Here is a 21,216-nt window from a genome sequence, read left to right as displayed (position 1 = left end):
GGCTGTGGGGCCCGCCCGCATCTTGGGGGGTCCCTCAGTGCCCCCCCCGTGTCTCCTCCCCCGCCCCCAGATGAGCCCCTCGGACAGCGGCGTGGAGCTGAGCGGGGACTCGGGCGCCTCCTCGGCCGCCTGCAGCCAGCGCAGCTCCCCCGACGGGGGGCTCAAAGCGCCCCCCCAAAACCCCCCCCGCGGGGGGCGGCGGCCGCGAGGGGGGCACACGGGCCCCCCCCAGCCCGAGGGACCCCCCGATGCGCGGCGCTGCCTCCCCCCCCGCGACGAGAAGTAAAACGGGGGGGGGAAAACCACCCCCCCACCCCCCGCCCCGAAAAACCCACCCTGGGGGTGTGGGGGGGCTCAGACCCCCCCTCACCCCGGTTTTGTGCCCCCCCCCCCAGGCTGGCGCCCCCCCCGCGCCCCCCCCGGGTCCCATCGGGTCTCAACGGGCTGAAAAATCCAAACCCCCGCCGCCCCCCCCGAGGAGCCGGGCCGGGGGGGGCCGAGGGCGGCGGGGGGGGGGTGTGTGTCGTCGGGGGGCGGCCCCGAGCCCTGGGTGCCCCCCCCGCACCCCCCCCAGACATCGGGGGCCACGGGGGGGGCCGAGGGGTGGGGGGCGACGTCCCCCCCCCACCCTGAGAGCGACCCCCGGCACCGCGGCGCAGAGAAGGAGGCAGCGACCCCCCCGCGGCCGAGGGGGTGAGGGGGGGCGCCGGGATTCGGGGGGGGGGTATCGGGATGGGGGGGGCCGGTGGGATTCGGGGGGGGGGGCAGGATTTTGGGGCGCACAATAGGGGGGGGGGGGCAGTGGGGTGTGGGGGGTCTTTGGGGTTCACCCTGTCTCTGTGTTTGCCCCCCCCCAGCTCGACGCTGCCCCCGCGACTGGGAGCCTCTTCCCGGGGGGGGGGGCCCCCCCAGCCCCACGGTGTCTCCGAGGCCCCCCCGGCGCGACCCCCCGACACTAAAGGGGGTCCGGGCGCGCCCCCCCCCGCCAGCGGGGACCCCCCCGGCCCGGCCAGCGCCTGTACCCCGAGGTGTTCTACGGGGGGGGCGGCGCCGTGGGTCAGGTATGGGGGGCGTTGGGGGTCGGGGGGGGCGGTTCCGGGGGCGGGGGGGGGTGCGGGGGGGCAGTTGTGGGGCTGAGACCCCCCCTGCCCCCCCCCGAAGGTCCCCACCCCCCCCGTGGAGTCGCCGCTGGGCGCCGGCAGCAGCTTCCGCCCGGGGACCCCCTACAGGTACCGCGGGGGGGCCCCCGCCCCCCAACACCCCCCCGACCCCCCCCCGGCCCGGGGGCGTCCGGGGGGGCCCCTCGCTGACGCCCCTCCCCCTCGGCAGGCCGGTGTTCGTGGCGGGGGCGGGGCTGCCCCCCCTCCCCCTCAAGGGCCCCTTCGTGGAGTTCCCGCCCCTGGGGGGCCCCGAGCTGGCCAAGCTGGGGGGGGCCGGGGGGCTGCTGTACCCCCCCGCCCCCCCCTTCCTCTACAGCCCCCCCTTCTGCCCCGACCCCCCCTGCTCCAGGTGAGGGGCGGCGCCGGGCGGGGCGGGGCAGGGTGGGGCGGGGCGGGGCCGCGAGCTGCGATAACCCGCGGGGGAGGGGGGCGGGCTGCGGGGGAGGGGCCAAAGCGAGCCCCGCCCCTTCAGTGACGTGCGTGCCCGTGTCCCCGCCCCCAAGGTGCGGCAGGAGCTGACTCCGCCCTCGGATTTCTACGGGCAGGGCCAGGGCAGCTTCCAGCAGGTAGCCCCGCCCCCTCCCGCGCTCGGCCCCGCCCCCTGCGGCCCGGCCCCGCCCCCGCTGACGCCCCGCCCCCCGCAGATGCTGCTGCCCGTGGTGGAGCCGCCGGTGCCGCCGCCCGTCGTCAACTTCGGGGCCCCCCCCGGGGCCGCCCCCCGCGCCCCTCCCCCTGCTGCCCCTCGGCCGCCTCGTGGCCCCCCCGGCCCGGCCCTTCCCCCCCCCCCGGGGGCCGCCCCGAGGCGGCGGGGAGGGGGAGGGGGGCGCGGACGCCCCTCGGAGCCGCCCCCTCCCCCCGGGGCGCCTCCCCCGGCCCCTCCCCCGCCGCCCAACTCCGCCCCTCCCCCCCGCGGGCCCCTGCCCCGCGCCGCCCCTCCCCCGCTGCCGCGGCGACCCCCCAGCGCTTGGGGACCCCCCCGGGGGCTCCCCCCGGCCCCTGGAGCCCCCCGGGGCCGCGGCCCCGCCCACAGTGACGCCCCGCGGGGGGGCTCCACCCCCCACCCCTCCCTATTTATGTGGGGGGGGGGAGGGGAGGCCGGGATAAATCTATGGGGTGACCCCTCCCCCCCCACACACCCCTCCCCCCCAAACCGGCTCCCTGCCCCTCCCCCTTTGTTAAAGAAACGTTAAAAACGGACAAAAAAAAAAGACTCAGTTTGCAAAAAAAAAAAATTTCAAAAAATAAAAAATAAAAACCCACAGAAAATAAAACCTCCCCCCCCACCCCCCCCCCGAACCCGGAAAATAAAATACAGGAAAATAAATAAAAAAAAAAACGAATAAAACAAAATGAAATGAATCGTGGAGCGAGTCGTGGGGGAGGGGCGGGGCAGCCTTTATTGCGGGGGGGGGCGGGGCGGCTCGAGGAAGGCGCGCTGCGCGTTGGGGAAGCGCCGGGGGGAGAAGTCGGGGTCCTCGCGGAGCCGCCGCTGCAGGTCGGCCTGGAGCTGGGGGAGGGGCCGCGCTGGGACAGCCCCCTCCGCGGACACGCCCACCGCGGGCCCCTCCCCCAATCACCACAGAACAACGATTCCCGACCGTAGTGGGGGAGGGGCGCACTCGGCCCCGCCCACACCGGGCCACACCCACTTTAGCCCCGCCCCCTCCCTGGGTTGGCGCCCCTCCCCCCCGTGCTTGTTACCGATGCTCCTCCCCCCACGCCCCTCCCCCACGTACATGCAAATACCCCTCCCCCACACCCCTCCCGTACCTGCTGCCCCTCCCCCGCCCCTCCCCCCCCCGTGCCCCTCCCACTTCCCCGCTGCCCTTTCCCCCGCCTCCCCCTCACCTGCTGCCGGTGCCCCTCCCCCCGCCCCTCCCCCTCACCTGCTGCCGCTGCCCCTCCCCCGCCCCTCCCCCTCACCTGCTGCCGGTGCCCCTCCCCCCGCCCCTCCCCCTCACCTGCTGCCGGTACCCCCTCCCCCGCCCCTCCCCTCACCGGCTGCCGCTGCCCCTCCCCCCGCCCCTCCCCCTCACCTGCTGCCGGTACCCCTCCCCCGCCCCTCCCCCTCACCTGCTGCCGCTGCCCCCTCCCCCCGCCCCTCCCCCTCACCTGCTGCCGCTGCCCCTCCCCCCGCCCCTCCCCCTCACCTGCTGCCGGTGCCCCTCCCCCGCCCCTCCCCTCACCTGCTGCCGTTACCCCTCCCCCCGCCCTCCCCCTCACCTGCTGCCGCTGCCCCTCCCCCCGCCCCCTCCCCCTCACCTGCTGCCGGTACCCCTCCTGCAGCGGCCCCTCGCTCAGCTCCCCGGCTGAGGCTCTCGGGGGGCCCCAGGGGCCGGGCCCCGGCGGCGCGGGCGGCGCGACCCACCGGCCTCGGCCAGCAGCAGCGGCGGCCCCTCGGCCTGCATGGTCTGCGGGGGGGCGGGTCAGCGGGGGCGGGGCGTGGGGCAGGCTATGGGGCGGGGTGTGGGGCAGGGCGGGTCCTGCCGTGGGGCAGGGTGTGTGGGGCGCTGTGGGTCCCGTTACGGGGCACTCAGGCTCCTGCTGTGGCTCAGGGCGTGGGTCAGGCTATGGGTCGCGGTGGGTCAGGCTATGGGTCAGTCTCTGAGCCGCGGTGGGTCAGGCTATGGGGCATGGTGGGTCACACTATGGGTCAGCCTGTGGGTCGCCATGGGTCAGGCTATAGGTTGCAATGGGGCACGCTATGGGTCAGGCTGTGAGTCACAGTTTGTCGGTCTGTGGGTCAGGCCGTGAGTCAGTCTATGGGTCGGTCTATGGGTCACACTGTGGGTCGGTCTATGGGTCACGCTGTGGGTCAGGCCGGGGGTCGCGGGGGGCAGCCCCACCTTGCGGCGCTTGGCCGGCATCCCGCTCAGGTAGGCGTCGCTGAGGGGCGGCTGCGGCTTCCCCTTGCGCTGGCTCTGGGCGTCCTCGCGGATGATTGGCACCCACTCCTGCGGGGGGAGGGGTCAGCGCCGCGCCGCGCCCCGCCCCGCCCCGCCCGCCCCGCCCCCACTCACCGGGGGCACGGCGGCGGCCCAGGGCTCGCTCTCGGGGGGGGCAGGGCCTCCTCCGCCGTGGTGGCGGGGGCGGGGGAGCCGGCGCCGTCCCGCTGCGGGGGAGGGGAGCCGAGGGTCAGCGGGGGCGGGGCCGGGGGGAAGGCCGCCCCTCCCCCGCCCCCCCGGCTGAGCGCCGGCCCCTCCCCCACCTGCGCTTCCTCCGGGGCGGCGCCGCCTCCTGCAGCTCCATTGGCTCCTCGGGCAGCGGCTGCGGGGGGAGGGGTCAGAGGGGGCGGGGCCGGGGGGGAGGGGCAGTCGGGGGGGGGAGGGGCAGCGTTGTCTGTGTGTGGGGGGAGGGGTTGGCCAGGGTGGGGGAGGGGACGTGTGGGCGGGGCGGGGTGTGGGGCGGGGCCAGGCGGTGGGTGGACGGTGGGCAGGCGGGTTGCTGGGTGTGTCCGGGGGGAGGGGTCTGTGTAGGCAGGGACGTGTGTGCGTGGGTGGGGCCGTGTGGGCGGGGCCGTGTGGGTGTGTCTCTGTGTGGGCATTTCCGTGTGTCTGCGGGCGTGTCTGTGTGGGTGTGTCTGCATGGGCGTGTCCATGTGGGTGTGTCCATGTGGGTGTGTCTACATGGGCGTGTCCACGTGTCTGTGTGGGTGTGTCTGCATGGGCGTGTCCACGTGTCTGTGTGGGCATGTCTGCATGGGCGTGTCCACGTGTCTGTGTGGGCGTGTCCGTATGTGTGTGTCCCTGTGGGTGGGGCCACGTCCCCGTGTGTCTGCACGGGTGTTATCTCGTGTCCCGCGGGCGGGGCGTGTCGGGGCGTGTCGGGGCGGGGCCGTACCTGCCGGGGGGGCTCCCCCAGGCGCCGCACGTAGGGCAGCACCTGCTCGGGGGTGACGGGCATCTGCTCCAGCACCGCCTGCAGGCGCAGCCCCACCACCGCCGTCAGCCACCCCACCAGCGACGGCGACACGTCGGCCGACAGGCGCCGCTGGGGGGCACGGGGGGGTCAGCGGGGGGGCGGGGGGCCGGGCAGCCCCCCCGACCCCATGGGGACCCCCCAACATCCCCCAAACCCCCCTAAACCCTGCCAAACCCCCGCCCCCCCTCCCCAACCCCCCCAGATGCCCTGAACGCACTCTTAGCCCCCCCCGGGCCCCCCCCGCCCCCCCCCGCGCCCCCCCCCGCCCCCCGCGCCCCCCCCGCTCACGATGCGCTCGCTGATGAGGGCCCCCAGCGCGGCGCGCTCCCCCCGCAGGCAGTGCAGGTTCAGCGCCAGGCACTCGAACAGCCCCCGGTTGCAGAGCTCCAGCAGCCGCGGCCCGAACGTCCCGTCTGGGGGGGGACACGGGCGGGGGGGGGGGGTCAGAGACCCCCCCGGACACACAGACCCCCCCCCAGGACCCCCCAGAGGGACTCGGGGCCCCCCAGGACCATCTGGACACCCCACGGGGGGGCCCAGACACACCGGTGCCCCCCAGGACCCCCCCTGGCGCCCCACGGGGGGGCGTAGCGACCCACAGACCCCCCCCAGGGGGACTCGGGCACTCCCAGCCCCCCCCCGGCCCCCAAGACCCCCCCCGAAGTGGTTCCCAGCCCCCCCCAGGGCCACACTGCCCCCCCTTGCCCCTTCCCAGACCCCCCGAAGCCCCTTCCCCAGCACCGTGACCCCCCCCATGTACCCCCCCGGCCCCATGTGACCCCCCCATGTCCCCCCCCGGCCCCGTGTGCCCCCCCGCGCCCCCCGCCCCACCGGTGCAGCGCAGCACGTGCAGCGCGATGCGGTTGAACTGCTCCTGCAGGAACTCCATGTTGGTTCGGGTGATGTCGACCCCCTCGGCCACGCGCACCCCGGCCTGGGGGGGCACCGGGGGGGTGAGACCCCGGAGACCCCCCCGCGGCGCCCCCAGACCCACGGAGACCCCCCCCTGCCCCGTAAGTGACCCCCCAGAGCCCCCCCAGCCCCACAGAGACTCTTCTGCCCACACACACACACTCTGTAAGGAGCCCAGAGCCCCCCAGCCCCACACCTGCCCCCCCAGCCCCACACCTGCCCCCCAACCCCGTAACTGACCCCTCAGAGCCCCCCCAGCCCCACAGGTGCCCCCCAGCCCCACAACTGACCCCCCAGAGCCCCCCCACCCCACGGGAGCCCACCCAGCCCCACAGGTGCCCCCCAGCCCCACAACTGACCCCCAGAGCCCCCCCAGCCCCACAGGTGCCCCCCAGCCCCACAAGTGCCCCCCCCAGCCCCACAGGTGACCCCCAGAGCCCCCCCAGCCCCACAAGTGCCCCCCAGCCCCACAACTGACCCCTCAGAGCCCCCCCAGCCCCACAAGTGACCCCCAGAGCCCCCCAGCCCCACTCACGAAGCTCTCCCGGATGAACTCCTCCAGCCCCGTCACCAGCGCGTGCGTCGCCGCCTGCCAGAGCCCCGTCAGCGCCCCGGGGCGATTGGGGGTGTCCCCCCCCCCAGGGGGACAATTTGGGGGGTCCGGGGTGTTGGGGGGAGGGGCTATGGCGCTGGGGGGGGCTTTGGGGGTGGAGGGGGCTGAGTTTGGGGTGCTGGGGGGGCTCAGGGGCAGTTTTGGGGTGCTGGGGGGGGGTTTGGGGTCCCGGGGGCAGTTTTGGGGTGCTGGGGGGGTTTGGGGGTTCAGGGAGGGTTTCGGGGGGGGTTGGGGTGCTGGGTTCGGTTTTGGGGGTGCGGGGGGGGTTTTGGGGGGTGGCTTGAGGTCCCGGGGGCGGTTTCAGGGTGCTGGGGGGGTTTGGGGGTGGTTTTGGGGTGTGGGGGCTGGTTTTGGGGTGCCGGGGGGTGTTTGGGGGTTCAGGGGCGGTTTTGGGGTCCCAGGGGTCTATTTTGGGGTCCCAGGGGCAGTTTTGGGGTTCAGGGGGTGGTTTTGGGGTTCAGGGGTTGGGTTCGGGGGGGTGTTTGGGGGTGCGGGGGGTGTTTGGGGCGTGGGGCTGGGTTTTGGGGTGCCGGGGGGTGTTTGGGGGTTCAGGGGCGGTTTTGGGGTCCCAGGGGTCTATTTTGGGGTCCCAGGGGCAGTTTTGGGGTTCAGGGGGTGGTTTTGGGGTTCAGGGGTTGGGTTCGGGGGGGTGTTTGGGGGTGCCGGGGGTGTTTGGGGCGTGGGGCTGGTTTTGGGGTGCCGGGGGGTGTTTGGGGGTTCAGGGGCGGGTTTGGGGTCCCAGGGGAAGTTTCGGGGTTCAGAGGCCGGTTTAGGGGCGCAGGGTTGGTTTGGGGGTTCAGGGGCCGGTTGAGGGGTGCCGGGGGGGCGCTCACCCGCACGTTGCCGTCGGTGGGGTCGCGCCCCCCCAGGTAGCGCTGGCGGAAGCAGCGGCGCAGCAGCGGCTGGAGGCGCTGCAGGGGGTGGCAGCGCCCGTGGAGCAGCAGCACCACGTCCACCATGGAGAGGTGGTGGCAGATGAGCGAGAGCAGCGCCCCGAAAAACCCTGGGGGGCAAACACGGGGTGAGGGGGGCACGGCGCCCCAAAAAACCCCGGGGGGCAAACACGGGGTGAGGGGGGCACGGCGCCCCGAAAAACCCTGGGGGGCAAACACGGGGTGAGGGGGCACGGCGCCCCGAAAAACCCCGGGGGGCAAACACGGGGTGAGGGGGGCACGGCGCCCCGAAAAACCCTGGGGGGCAAACACGGGGTGAGGGGGGCACGGCGCCCCGAAAAACCCTGGGGGGCAAACACGGGGTGAGGGGGGCACGGCGCCCCAAAAAACCCCGGGGGGCAAACACGGGGTGAGGGGGGCACGGCGCCCCGAAAAACCCTGGGGGGCAAACACGGGGTGAGGGGGGCACGGCGCCCCGAAAAACCCTGGGGGGCAAACACGGGGTGAGGGGGGCACGGCGCCCCGAAAAACCCTGGGGGGCAAACACGGGGTGAGGGGGGCACGGCGCCCCGAAAAACCCTGGGGGGCAAACACGGGGTGAGGGGGGCACGGCGCCCCGAAAAACCCTGGGGGGCAAACACGGGGTGAGGGGGGCACGGCGCCCCGAAAAACCCTGGGGGGCAAACACGGGGTGAGGGGGGCACGGCGCCCCGAAAAACCCTGGGGGGCAAACACGGGGTGAGGGGGGCACGGCGCCCCGAAAAACCCTGGGGGGCAAACACGGGGTGAGGGGGGCACGGCGCCCCGAAAAACCCCGGGGGGCAAACACGGGGTGAGGGGGGCACGGCGCCCCGAAAAACCCTGGGGGGCAAACACGGGGTGAGGGGGGCACGGCGCCCCGAAAAACCCTGGGGGGCAAACACGGGGTGAGGGGGGCACGGCGCCCCGAAAAACCCTGGGGGGCAAACACGGGGTGAGGGGGGCACGGCGCCCCGAAAAACCCTGGGGGGCAAACACGGGGTGAGGGGGGCACGGCGCCCCGAAAAACGCCGGGGGGCAAACACGGGGTGAGGGGGGCACGGCGCCCCGAAAAACGCCGGGGGGCAAACACGGGGTGAGGGGGGCACGGCGCCCCGAAAAACCCTGGGGGGCAAACACGGGGTGAGGGGGGCACGGCGCCCCGAAAAACCCCGGGGGGCAAACACGGGGTGAGGGGGGCACGGCGCCCCGAAAAACCCCGGGGGGCAAACACGGGGTGAGGGGGGCACGGCGCCCCGAAAAACCCCAAAAAAGTGAATTTGGGGAAAAAAAAGTGAACTTGGGTCAAACCGGCGCGTTGGCACCCGTGACCCCCCTCCCCTGTCCCCCCTCCCCATCTCCCGCGGCCCCGCCCCCTCCCCTTGGCCCCGCCCCCGCGGCCCCGCCCTCACCGTCGGGCCCGGGCGCCGCCCCCTCAGGGAAGGCCCCGCCCCTCCCCTCCCGTGTCCCCGCCCCCTCCCCTGGCCCCGCCCTCACCGTCGGGCCCGGGCGCCGCCCCCTCGGGGAAGGCCCCGCCCCCGCCGAGGCGCTGCAGGAAGGCCGCGATGCTCTCGGGGGGCCCGGGGGGGGGCGGGGCGCCCAGCGAGCCCAGCATGGAGCTGAGCACGCCCTGCACCACGCTCGTGAAGAACTCGGGGGGCAGCGCCTCGGCCACGCCCCCCGCGCGCCCCGCCCCCGGCCCCGCCCCCTCGGCGGGAGGGGGCGGGAGGGGGGAGGAGGGGGGGGAGGGGGAGGGCGGGGAAACGTCCTGCGGGGGAGGGGGAGGGGGGGAGGGGGGAGGGGGGGCTGGGTCGGCGGGGGGAGGGGCGTCGGGAGGGGGGGGGGGAGGGGCCGCCCTGGGTGGCCTGTGGGGGAGGGGAGAATGGGGTTAGAGAGGAGGAGGGGGGAGGGGGCGGGAGACCGGAGGCTCCGCCCCTTCCCCAGGCCTCGCCCCGCAGACACGAGGCCCCGCCCACATCCCAGAGTCTCTGCAAGCCCCACCCCCTCCCCTCGAGGCCACGCCCGCCGCCAAAAGCTTGAGGCCCCGCCCCCTCCCCTCAGCACCCCCAGCCCCAAGATTGGCACCGAGGCCCCGCCCCCTCCCATCAAGCCCCACCCACCACGAGCATGAGACCACGCCCCCTCCTCAGTCCCCACCCACAAGATGGAGCCCCTGCCCCCTCCCCTCAAGCCCCGCCCACCACCGCATCGACCCCCGCCCCCTCAGGCCCCACCCACCGCCGCCATGTTGTCCCCGTGGCCCCGCCTCCTGCCCTTGAGACCCCCGCTGCCCCTCCCTACCAGGCCCCGCCCCGAGCCGTTGACCCTCCCTGCAGCCCCGCCCCCTTAGGCCCCGCCCCACCTGCAGCAGCTCGGCCACACCCTGCAGGAAGGTCCCTCCCGGCACCGCCACGGCCACGCCCGGCGCGGGCCCCGCCCCCAAGAGCCCCCCCAGCAGCTGGGCCAATGGCGGCCCCTCGGCCCCGCCCCCGGGGGGGAGGGGGAGGAGGAGGGGGGCGGGGCCGAGGCCGCGGGGACGGGACCCCCGGGGGCTGCCCCCGCGGGGGGGCGGGGCCGGGGGGCGCCAGGGGAGGGGCGGGGGGCATGGTGGGGGCGGGAGGGGGCGGGGCCGGGCCCGAGCCCGAGGGGGGGAGGGGGAGGAGGAGGGCGGGGGGGGAGGGGCGGGCGGGGCCGCAGAGGAGCCGCCCTGGGCTGGGGGAGGGGAGGAGGGGTCAGGGGGCTGCGGCACCCCCAGCCCCCTCCCAGTATCACCCAGTCCCTCCCAGTATCCTCCCAGTCCCTCCCAGCGCCCCCCAGTCCCTCCCAGCGCCCCCCAGTATCACCCCATTGACTTCCAGCACCCCCCAGTCCCTCCCAGCACCCCCCAGTCCCTCCCAGTACCCTCCCAGTCCCCCCCAGTACCCTCCCAGTCCGTCCCAGTCTCCCCCAGCACCCCCCCAGTCCCTCCCAGTCCCCCCCAGTGCCCCCCAGTCTCCCCCCAGTCCCTCCCAGTGCCCCCAGTGCCCTCACCCAGCACCAGCGGCTGCATCAGGAGCTGCCCACGAGGCCGCTGATCACCTGCGCCAGGGACGCGCCCCCCCCGGGGGCCTGGGGGGGTCCAGGGGGGTCACGGGGGGGTTCCCTGCCCCCCACACCCCCCCCCTCCCCCCGGTGGGTCGCCCGGGGGCCCCTCCCCCACCCCCGCCCCTCCCCTCCCCCACTCACGGGGGCGGCGGCGGCCTGGGGGGCTCCGGGGTGTGTGGGGCGCGGGGGGACGCCGTGGGGCGGGCGATCACCACGCGGGCGGGGGCCTGGAATCCCCCCACGGCCTGGCCTGGGGGGCGGAACAGGGGGTGAGGGGGGCGGCGTTGGCCCCCCGACCCCCCCTCGCTGTGGGGCAGCCCCGCGCCCTGCGGGGGGTGCTGGGGGGCGGCGCCGTGGGGCAGAGAACGGCTACGGGGTAGACACAGGCTATGGGGCAGATACGGGCTACGGGGCGGCGCTGTGGGGCAGGGAGGGTGCTATGGGGCAGATACGGGCTATGGGGCAACGCTGTGGCGCAGGGAGGGTGCTATGGGGCAGATACGAGCTATGGGGCAGCGCTGTGGGGCAGGGAGGGCGCTATGGGGCAGATACGGGCTATGGGGCAGCGCTGTGGGGCAGGGAAAGCGCTATGGGGCAGATACGGGCTATGGGGCAGCGCTGTGGGGCAGTGAGAGTGCTATGGGGTGGATCCATGGGGCAGATCCATGGGGTGGGTCTATGGGGCAGATCTCTGGGCAGGGCCATGCTATGGGGCAGATCTCTGGGGCAGGGCCATGCTATGGGCAGATCTCTGGGGCGGATCCACGGGCGGTGCCCGTCCCTACCGGTGGCGGCGGAGGCGGCGGCCGCCAGCGCCTGCTGCGTGATCTGGTGGGCCACGGCCTGCAGGAACTCGGGGGGCAGCGGCGGGAGCTGCAGGGGGGCCCCGCCTGGGGGGCAGCGGGGTCAGACCCACCCCCCAGGACCCCCGAACCCCCGGGGGTGCCGAAACCCCCCCCAATCCCCCAAATCCCCCCACATCCCCCAAATCCCTTCCAGGGACCCCCAGGAGTCCCCAAACCCCCCAAAATCCCCCCAAAATTCTCCTCAGGCCCCAAATCCCCCCAAAATCCCCCCAAAATTCTCCTCAGCCAACAAATCCCCCCAAAATTGCCCCAAAAAATTCTCCTCAGACCCCAAACGGCCCCAAATCCCCCCAACCCCCCCCCAAATTCTCCTCAGCCCCCAAATCCCCCCAGATTGCCCCAAATCCCCCCAAAATCGCCCCAACCCCCCAAGAGTCCCCCGACCCCCCCGGCTCACCCACGCCCAGGCCGTGCCCGGGGGGTCCGGCTGCGCCCCCCTGCGCCTGCGAGCCCGATTCTGGGGGGACAGGGAGGCACACGGAGACAGGCGGGGGTCAGGGGGGTCGGGGGGTCGGGGGGGGTCTCCCCGCGGGGGGGGGGCGCGGGGGGTCCGGCTCACCCTGGATGTTCATGTGCATCATCACCACCGGCTCCACCGTCTGGTGCGAGATGCGGATGACGCGCGGGGGGGGGCGGCCCCGGTTGCGCCCCGGGGGGGGGTCCCGGGGGCGGGGGGGGGCCCGGGGGGGCGGCAGCGGCCCCTCGGGGGGGTCCCCGGGAGCGGTGGGGGGGCGGGGCGGGGCCCGGGGGCTCTCAGCCGGGCGGGGGGGGCGGGGGGGCGAGCCCCGTTCCCCGTCATCGTCACCGTGGTGCCCACGTTGATCTGGGGGGGGGGCGTTAGGGACCCCCTGAATAACAGGGGGGGGGCCCCCCTGCCCCACAGCCCTCCACAGCCCCCCAGAATTGTCTCTCCTCCGTATCACAGTCACCCCCCCACCCCAAAACCCCCCGTTCCTCCCCCCAAACCCCGAATTTTGCCCCCCCTCACCCCATAACCCCTCATTCCCCCCCCAATCCCCCCCTCAACCCCCCTAATTGCCCCCTAAGGCCTCCATGCCCCCCCAATTCCCCCTCTTGCCCCCCCAATTGCCCCCCTAAGCCCTCCATGCCCCCCCAATTCCCCCTCTTGCCCCCCAATTCCCCCCTCGCCCCCCCAACTCCCCCCTCGCCCCCCCAATTGCCCCCTCGCCCCACCTGGATGGGGATGGCCGCCTGCTGCAGCAGCATGGGGGGGCCGTAGTGGGGCAGGGGCCGCGCCAGGTGCAGGGGGCGGGGGGGCGGCCCCCCAGGTTGCAGCGCAGCTCCGACAGCGCCACCAGCGCGTTCCCCAGCAGGCGCTGGCCCTCGCCCACCAGGTTCACCACCCGCTGCGCCTCCTCCCGGCCCTCCGTCTGCGGGGGGGCACGGCGGGCTCGGGGGGGGCCCTCAACGGCCGGGAGACCCCCCGCGGCCACAGCACCCCCAAGGACCTGACCCGCCCCCCCCCAGACCTCCCCGAGGGCTTTAACCCCCCCCAGACCCTCTGAGACCCCCCCCGAGGGCTTTAACCCCCCCCCCAACCCATTTGGGGCCCCCCCGAGGGCTTCAATCCCCCCCAACCCCCTTGGGGCCCCCCCAAAAGCTTTAACCCCCCCCGAGGGCTTTAATGCCCCCCCAGCCCCTCTGTGACCCCCCCCCCCGTGGTCTTTAACCCCCCCCAAGGGCTTTGACCCCCCCCCCAAGGCTTTAATGCCCCCCCTGACCCTCTGAGCCCCTCCCCCGAGGGCTTTAACCCCCCCCCAACCCATTTGGGCCCCCCCCCAAATGGTTTTACCCCCCCCCCCGTCAATCAAATGGTACCGCCGGCCCCGCTCCAGCCAATCAGCGACCGCCGACGGGAGGGGGCGGGACTAAAGCAGCCCGCACCATTCTCCCCATAATTAGAAATTGTTTGGGGGGGGGACACCCCCCAAAATTAAACTATTTCTATAAATACCGGGCTGCAAGTTGCACCGTTTCGACCCAAAATTAAAGGGGGGGGTCCCACGCGTTGCCCCCACACCCCAAAAACATCGAACCCGCACCAAAAGGGGGCGAAACACCCCCCCCCCCCGGCAGGGGGACGTTTGGCGCGGAAGGACGGCCGGGGCGCGCGGGATGGGGTTTGGGGGTTTTGGGGGGGTTTTTGGGGGGGTTTTTGGGGGGGGGGGTCCCCGACTCGCGCCCCGGGGGGGCGCCTCACGTTGTTGTTGTAGTCGGCGGAGGCGGCGCTGCCCAGGATCTCCTGGTAGCGCTGGCGGAACGGCTCCAGCCGCCCCTCGAGGCGCCGCAGCTCCCCCAGCACCTCCACCAGCTCCAGCGGCGAGGGGGGGCTGCGGGGGGGACGTTATAGAAAAAGGGTGAAAACGGGAAAAGAAACCAAACCGCCCCCCCGACGCGCTTCTCCCCCCGGCCCTTCCGCTTACTTGGCGGCGGCGTCTGGGGCTGGGGGGGGCTCCTCGCTGCTGCCCCCCCCCGCCCCGGCGGCCGCTGCTGCCTCCGGGGGGTCCATCCGCAACTCGGGGGGGGCCGGGGGCTCGTCGGGGGGGGGCGAGAGGGGGCCCTCGGCTTGGGTGGGAGAGCGGGCGCCGCTGCTCTGCGGGGCGGGGGGGGCGAGAAAAGGGAGGTGGGGGGGTCAAAGGGGGTTTTGGGGGGGTCACAGGAAGGTTTTGGGGGTTCTGGGGGGGTCACAGGGGTTTTGGGGGGATCTGGGGGGGTTTGGGGGGGTCTGGGGGTGTCACAGGGGTTTGAGGTGGGTCTGGGGGGGTCACGGGGGGGTTTGAGGGGGGTCTGGGGGGTCACGGAGGTTCGAGGGGGGTCTGGGGGGCCACGGGGGGGTTTGAGGGGGGTCTGGGGGGTCACGGAGGTTCGAGGGGGGTCTGGGGGGCCATGGGGGGGCTTGAGGGGGGTCTGGGGGGCCACGGGGGGGTCCCCGCTCACCTCCAGGCGGCTCAGGATCCCCTGGATGTCCCGCAGCATGTGCTGGGCCACCAGCAGCCGCATCCGGGGCTCGCTCTGCAGCGGGGGGGTCGGGGGGTGGTCAGGGACCCCCCGAACCCCCCCGGGACCCCCCCACGCCCCCAGGACCCCCCCGGCCGCACCTGCACGGGCCCCTGGTCCATGTTGATGTGGACGTCGACGGAGGAGCCGTCGATCTGCCAACGGCAAAACGCGCCCCAAGTCCGTCAGGGCGAGGGAACACGGGCGGGTCCCCCCAGGGCCACCCCGAGACAGAAAACGGGGGGGTTCCCCAAAACCCGCCCCTCGCCGACGGAAACCACGGCCCTTTACCCAAAAACCCAGCCCCGCTGGCAAAGTACACGTGTTTTTACCCAAAAATCCATCCCCATTTGCAAAAGCCGCCCGTTTTTACCCAAAAATCTGTCCCCGTTGACAACAACCACGTGTTTTTACCCAAAAATCCAACCCTGTTGGCAAAAACCGCTTAAGTTTACCCAAAAATCCATCCCTGTTGGCAAATAACGCCTGTTTTTGCCAAGAAATCCATCCCCATTAGCAAAATACACGTGTTTCCACCCAACAATCCACCCCTGTTGGCAAAAAACATATGTTTTTACCCAAAAATCCATCCCCGTTGACAAAAAATGCCTAGTTTTGCCCAAAAATCTACCCCTGTTGACAAAAAACGCCTGTTTTTGCCAAAAAATCCATCTCGATCGGCAAAAAACCTGGTTTTACCCAAAAATCCGTCCCTGCTGACAAAACATCACCTCTTTTATCTAAAAATCCACACCAGCTGACAAAAAAGCTGGTTTTACCCAAAAATCCATCCCCGTTGACATAAAATGCCTGGTTTTGCCCCAAAATCCACCCCCGTTGACAAAAAACTTGTGTTTTTACCCAAAACCCCATCCCTGTTGACAAAAAACCCGTTTTTGCCCAAAAATCCATCCCCGTTGACCAAAACCACCTGTTTCTACCCCAAACCCCACCCCCGTTGACAAAATCCGGGTGTTCTGGCCCCAATCCATTCCCTGCTGCCCCCGCCCCGCCCCGTTGCCCCAAACCCGCCCCCTCGCCCCCCCGGCGTGTTGCCCCCCCGGGCGCTCACCGGCAGGTTGAAGGTGCCCACCATGACGTAGCTGTTGCTGTTGCGGTCGGGCGCGGCGCCGCGGGGGCCCCCCCCGTTGTGGGGGGGCGCGGGGGAGGAGCCCAGCCCCGAGGGCCCCCCCGAGGGCGACTGGGCCTGGGGGGGGGCCCGTTCCACCAGGTGGATCACTTTGCCCCCCACATCTAGGGGGGAAACGGGGGGGTGTCAGCGACCTGGGGGGGGGCCCTGGGCACCCCCAAACCCACCCCCCAGCCCTGAACACCCCCACGGGGGGGCCCCAACCCACCCCTGACCCCCCAAATCCCCCCCCCCGGCCCTGAATCACCCCATAGGAGCCCCCAAAACCCTGTCGACCCCCCCCAAATTCCACCCCCAGTCCCCAACGCCCCCCCCCCCCCGACCTATCCCTCTGGGGCCCCCCCAAACCCTCTTCTAACCCCCAACCACCCCCCCCCAGACCTGAACACCCCCACAGGGGGGGCCCCAACACCCCCAAACCTGCCCTGAGCCCTCCGAATTCCCCCCCCCAGCCCAGAATCACCCCCCTGGGGCCCCCCCAAACCCTCTTCTAACCCCCAACCACCCCCCCCAGCCCTGAACACCCCCCCCAACCCACCCCCGACCCCCCCAAATCCCCCCCCCCGGCCCTGAATCACCCCACAGTGGCCCCCCAACCCCTCCCGACCCGCCCCCGGGCCTCTCGCCGCCCCCGGCAGAGCCCCCCCGTGCGCCCCCCCTCACTGTATTCCTTCAGCCTCTTGTCGTCCTGCAGGACGCGGCCCTGGTAGATGAGCCGCTGCTTCTCGGCCGCGATGCTGACGGCGCCCGCGATCCGCTCCTTGAACTCGCGCACCGAGATCTGCGCCAGCCCACGCGGCAGGTTTGAGCGTTTTCGGGTTGGTTTTTTTATCGGGGGGGGGTCACCTCCTCCCCGTCACCCCCCCGCCCCTCACCTCCGGCTCCACCTGGAAGCTGCGGGTCTGCGAGTCCAGCGTCTTCACCAGCACCTCCAGCCGCTCCTCCGCCATGGCGGCCTGAGGGGAACCGGGGGGGAGGCGGAATTCGGGGTTCACCCACCCGACCCCCAACACCTCGGGACGCCCCGAAACCGCCCCCCGACCCCCCCCCTGCGGCCCGACCTCAGCTGCGGCGTCTCCCGGGGTCGGGGGGGGGAAGCGGCCGAGGCGCTGCCGGGCGGCTCCGTCCCTCCCGTCTGCACCGGCCGACGCCGCTGCGCGTGCGCCGCGTAGGACCCCACGTAGGACCCGCCCCTCCCACAGGCTCCCGCCGGGAGGGGCTGCCCGAGGCGCGCCTGCACCTCGACGCCGCTTCCGCACAGGCCCAAACCCCTCCGCGGAGACTCCACGGCGGCCGACGACACCCCCCGCCCCGCCCGCAGCCTCCCCCCGGGCGGGACCCGCCGCGCTCGGTCCCAGCTCGCGCCGTACCGGGATCAGGCGTTCGCAAGGCCGCCACGGTGGGGTCCTCGGCGCGCCGGGCATGCGCCTAGAGCCCGACGCCATTTTCGAGGCGGCCATTTTCCCTCCCCGCCCCTCTCCCCCCCATCCGGCCGCCATTTCCTTTGAGGGCGGCGCCATCTTTGGTGCGGGCAGGACCCCCCGCCCCCCCGAGGCACCGGCACCGGCCGCTGGGACCCGAAATCCCGTTTATTTACAAAAAAAACAACCACCGCGCGTGGGGGCGTGGCCGCGGGACGGAGGGGGCGTGTCGGCGGGCGGGGCCTCATCCTCGGCGCGGGGCGGTGGGTCACAGTGGGCGGTACCACGATCCATCGTGACGTCACAGTGGGCGGGGTCTACCGGAGGGTCGGAGGGCGGAGCCTCAGGCCCAACCCGGACGTTTCACAGTGGGGGGGTGGAGTCACGATCGTGGTGACGTCACAGTGGGCGGAGCAATCGACAGCGTGTGGGGTCTGTGTGGGCGTGGTCTCTTTTGGGGCGGAGCCTCTGTGTGGGCGTGGTCTCATTGGCACAGGACCTCCCCGGGAGCGGGGGGGAAGTCTGGGGGGTCCCCAAAGTCCTTGCGGGGGTCCCCGAGTTCCTGGGGGGGCCCCCGCGATCCGGGGGGGGCCCCAAAGTCCTGGGGGGTTCTGATCCTCCATGGGGGGGCCCCCAAGTTCCTGGGGGGGGTCCCCGATGTTCTGGGGGGGGTCTGATCCCCCTTAGGGGGCTCCCACCGATCCGGGGGGTTTCCTGATGTCCTGGTGTGGGCGTCCCCCCGAGTTCCTGGGGGGGTCTGACCCTCCATGGGGAGCCCCCCAAGTTCCTGGGGGGGTCCTGATCCTCCTTGGGGGGTCCACAAAGCACTGGAGTGGTCTGATCCTCCTCACGGGAGTCCCACCGATCCGGGGGGGGGGTCCCTGATGTCCTGGGGGCACCCCCGGAGTTCCTGGGGGGGTCCTGATCCTCCTTGGGGGGGTCCCAGTGATCCGGGGGGGGGTCCCTGATGTCCTGGGGGCACCCCCCGAGTTCCTGGGGGGGTCCTGATCCTCCTTGGGGGGGTCCCAGTGATCCGGGGGGGGGTCCCTGATGTCCTGGGGGCACCCCCCGAGTTCCTGGGGGGGTCCTGATCCTCCTTGGGGGGGTCCCAGCGATGCAGAGGGAGGGGGGGTCCCCCTATTCCTCGTGTCTCTCCCGTTCCATCGCCCCCGCCGCTCCCTTCCCGCCGGGGGGGTCCCAGCGCTCGGCCGGCGGGCCCGCTGGCTCCGCCGCGGGGCCCGGGGGGGGCTCCCGGCCATCCGGGGCCCGCGGGGGGGTCCCGGGGGGGCGCGCAGGCTGGCGGCCAGCACCAGCGCCTGCAGGAGCGCGTAGAGGGCGCCGAGGGGCAGGAGGTGCCGCAGGAGCAGCCGCAGGAGCAGCCGCAGCGCCGCCGCCGCCAGCACGAACGCCGCCACCCCTGGAGCTGCGCCCCCCCCGGCCCCCCCGCCCCAGCCGCCCCCAGCGCCCCCCCCACCCCCAGCGCCCCCAGCGCCGCCCGCGCCCCCCCCAGGCACCCCAAGGCCAGGAGGTCGAAGAGGCGCCGGGCCAGGGCCAAGCAGATCTCCAGGGGGTCCGGGGGGCCGCTGCCCCCCCCCGCAGCTCGGGGGGGAAGGGGGGACCTCGGCCCCAGGGGGGGTCCCGGACCCAGCGCCACATCGGGGGGTGGGGGGGGCTGCGAGAAATGGGGTGAAGTGAGGGGGGGGACACATACACACACACACTACACCCCCCCGCATCGCATAGTTGGGGGGTGGGGGGAGATAGACCCCCCCCCACATGGGTGGGGGTGACAGGGCCCCCCAGGGGGCTATGGGGGGAGGGAGGGGAAATGACCCCCAAGGGAGCTTATGGGGGGAGGGGGGGAAACGGCCCCCCCAAAAGGACCTATGGGGGGGTGAGGGGGAAAACGACCCCCCCCAAGGGCCTATAGATGGGGCTGGGGGCGACACCGACCCCCCCGCGCCCCTCCCCGGGCTGAGGAGACCCCCCACACCCCCCCGTAGACCCTCCGAGCCCTCCCCCCGCAAACACAGACCCCCCCCCCAGGGTCTCACCTCGGGGGGGTCCGGGGTGACCCGGAAGTGCTCGGAGCGCTCCGGGGGGGCCCTGAACGCCGGGGGGGGGGGGGGGACACGGGAGCTCCCCGTCGCCTCGGTCCGGCCCGGAGCCTCGGCGGGAGGAGGGGAGAGCCCGGGGGGGTCAAACACCCGGGGGAGGGGCCGGCACACGCCCCCCCGCCCTTTTTTTCTTTTTTTTTTAACCACCCAGAGCCCAAGATGGCGGCCGCCCCGCTCCCCCCCAAAATGGCAGCGGGTGAAGGCCACGTGACCCGGGGCGCGGGCGAGCGAACCCCCCTCCGGACCCAAATTCGCTTTTATTTCACCCAAATACACCCCCACACACACCCCCCGCCCCCACCCTCTGGCGGCGCCGCCGGGTTCGAAGCTTCGTCTGGGCTGGAAGAAGAAAAACAAACGGTGTCGGTTGGGGAGGGGGGAAAGGGGGGAATGGAGGGGGGGGTGACCCCGGTGGGAGGCCCAGGGCGGTTTGGGGGGCCCGGGGGGGGTTTGGGGGGCCCGGGGGGGGTTGGCGGCGGCTCAGGGCGCTGCGAGTGTGTCCTCACGGCGGGTCAGACGCTCTTCGAGCCGGTTCCTCATCGCCGCCGCGACCCGGGGGGCGAAATATAGGGGGGGGGGGGGGAGAAATAATCCCGCGGGGGGGACACAGACACGGGCAGGGTCTTACCGGAGACATCGCGGCCCCGGCGGTCGGCGCCACCTGCAAGAGACGGGGGGGGGGTGGGGGTGTGAGCGCAGCGCGGGCCCGGGGGGGCCGGGGGCGCCCGGGGGGGTCGCTCAGGCCCGTGGTGTCCTCAGGGGGGTCGGAGACTCTAGTCCTTGGCGTCATCACCGCGACAGCCCCCCGCCGCCCCCCGCGGCCCCCCCGGCTCACCCGCGGCCCGGCGGCAAGAGACCGCGCCGGGCCCCGGGAGCGGCTTATAGCGGCCGCCGGGCCACGCCCACCGCGCCGCCGGGCCACGCCCACCCGCTGCCAAGATGGCGGCGAGGCCGCGGAGCCCGCCCGACCGCAAGATGGCGGCGGGGAGGCGGTCGCGCCCCCGCGTTCCGAGAGCCACGCCCCTTACCCGCCAACCCCGCCCCTCGGTCACGCCCCCGTTCTGTAAGCCACGCCCTGCCCCTGCCACTCAAATGCGGCCACTCCCACTTCCCCAAAAGCCACGCCCTTCGCTTTCACTCCGCCCATTGGGCCACGAGAAAAACACTCGAGAAAAGCGAAAAAATCCGAAAAAAAATAAAAAAGGTGGAAAAACTCCAAAACGAGTAAAAAAAGTTTCAAATTTTTAATTGCAAAAGCAAAAAGAAATTGAAGTAATCAAGAAAATTAAATCAAAATAATAAAAAATGGAACAAGACCAAAAAGAGTAAAACAGTTAAAAAGAGTAATAAAAATGGAAAAAGTAAAAAAATGCAAAAAAAACCCCCTAAAAGTTGAAAAAAAAAAATTAAAAATGAAAAAGGGAAACCATCCAAGAAAAACTAAAAATTAACTTCAAAAAAAAGAAAAAATAAAAAAAGTAAAAAATTTCCAAAAAAACCAAAGATTCCAACAAATAAAAAAAACCCCAAAAGTAAAAAATATTGAAAAAAATCAAAATAATTAAATTTTAAAAATTAAAAAATTTCAAAAAAGTCAAAAAAATTTCCCATAAGGCAAAACTAAAAAAATCCAAAAGTTTCAGAAAAATAAAAAATCAAAAAAAGTATTAAAAAAAATCCAAAAAAGTATAAAATAAAAAAATCTAAAAAGTAAAAAAACATTTTAAAGTCCAAAAAACACATTAAAGAGTTTTTTAAAAGTTAAAAAAAAAAAAATCCAAAGAAATAAAAAATTTTTAAAATGTCTCAAACCATTTAAAAAATATTTATAAAGGTGAACGCCAAGAAGGGAAAAGATTTCCAAGAAAACAGTTAAGAAATCAAAAGTTTTAAAAAAATTTTTTAAATCCCAAAATCTTAAATCTCAAAAATATTTTCTTTTTAATTTCAAAAAAACATAAATGAATCAAAAATATTTCAATAAATTTAAAAAACAATAAAAAAAAGTTACAATTTCCAATGAAAAGTTAAAAAAAAATTAAA

The 21,216-nt window shown here is 71.0% G+C and overlaps 3 protein-coding genes across 3 annotated transcripts in view; 2 read left to right on the top strand and 1 right to left on the bottom strand.

Moving 5' to 3' along the window:
• LOC141972579 (uncharacterized) overlaps nt 1–21,216 on the top strand; it is a 710,276-nt gene that overhangs the window by 589,778 nt on the left and 99,282 nt on the right. The window lies entirely within an intron of this gene.
• LOC141972536 (uncharacterized) lies at nt 71–2,415 on the top strand. Its single transcript, XM_074930429.1, has 7 exons — nt 71–166; nt 396–693; nt 858–1,061; nt 1,162–1,229; nt 1,330–1,509; nt 1,664–1,726; nt 1,805–2,415. The coding sequence occupies exons 1-7, from the start codon at nt 71–73 to the stop codon at nt 2,348–2,350; spliced, it is 1,455 nt and encodes a 484-aa protein (XP_074786530.1). The 3' UTR covers nt 2,351–2,415.
• BAG6 (BAG cochaperone 6) lies at nt 2,239–16,797 on the bottom strand. Its single transcript, XM_074930487.1, is given in 27 exon segments — nt 2,239–2,667; nt 4,007–4,148; nt 4,399–4,427; nt 5,001–5,150; nt 5,370–5,494; nt 5,913–6,015; nt 6,529–6,582; nt 7,440–7,609; nt 9,015–9,203; nt 10,530–10,580; nt 10,583–10,625; nt 10,743–10,793; nt 10,796–10,851; nt 11,387–11,491; nt 11,865–11,924; nt 12,027–12,245; nt 12,248–12,290; nt 12,662–12,747; nt 12,750–12,858; nt 13,689–13,818; nt 13,912–14,081; nt 14,426–14,500; nt 14,587–14,640; nt 15,558–15,739; nt 16,299–16,416; nt 16,511–16,591; nt 16,697–16,797. Coding segments are annotated over 26 exon segments (2,700 nt in total). The 5' UTR covers nt 16,586–16,591; nt 16,697–16,797; the 3' UTR covers nt 2,239–2,556.

This window comes from Athene noctua, chromosome 34, assembly GCF_965140245.1.
Source record: "Athene noctua chromosome 34, bAthNoc1.hap1.1, whole genome shotgun sequence".
In the NCBI taxonomy this organism is placed as follows: Eukaryota; Metazoa; Chordata; class Aves; order Strigiformes; family Strigidae; genus Athene; species Athene noctua.
Note: the sequence above shows the minus strand (reverse complement) of the source record. Positions and strands in the feature narration are given on the sequence as shown.

Bases quoted from the DNA above. Each gene is read 5' to 3' on its own strand.
- LOC141972536 (XM_074930429.1), top strand. From the start codon at position 71: ATGAGCCCCTCGGACAGCGGCGTGGAGCTGAGCGGGGACTCGGGCGCC. The intron at 694-857 runs GTGAGGGGGGGC...GCCCCCCCCCAG, and splicing joins ACCCCCCCGCGGCCGAGGGG to CTCGACGCTGCCCCCGCGAC. The intron at 1,062-1,161 runs GTATGGGGGGCG...CCCCCCCCGAAG, and splicing joins GGGGCGGCGCCGTGGGTCAG to GTCCCCACCCCCCCCGTGGA.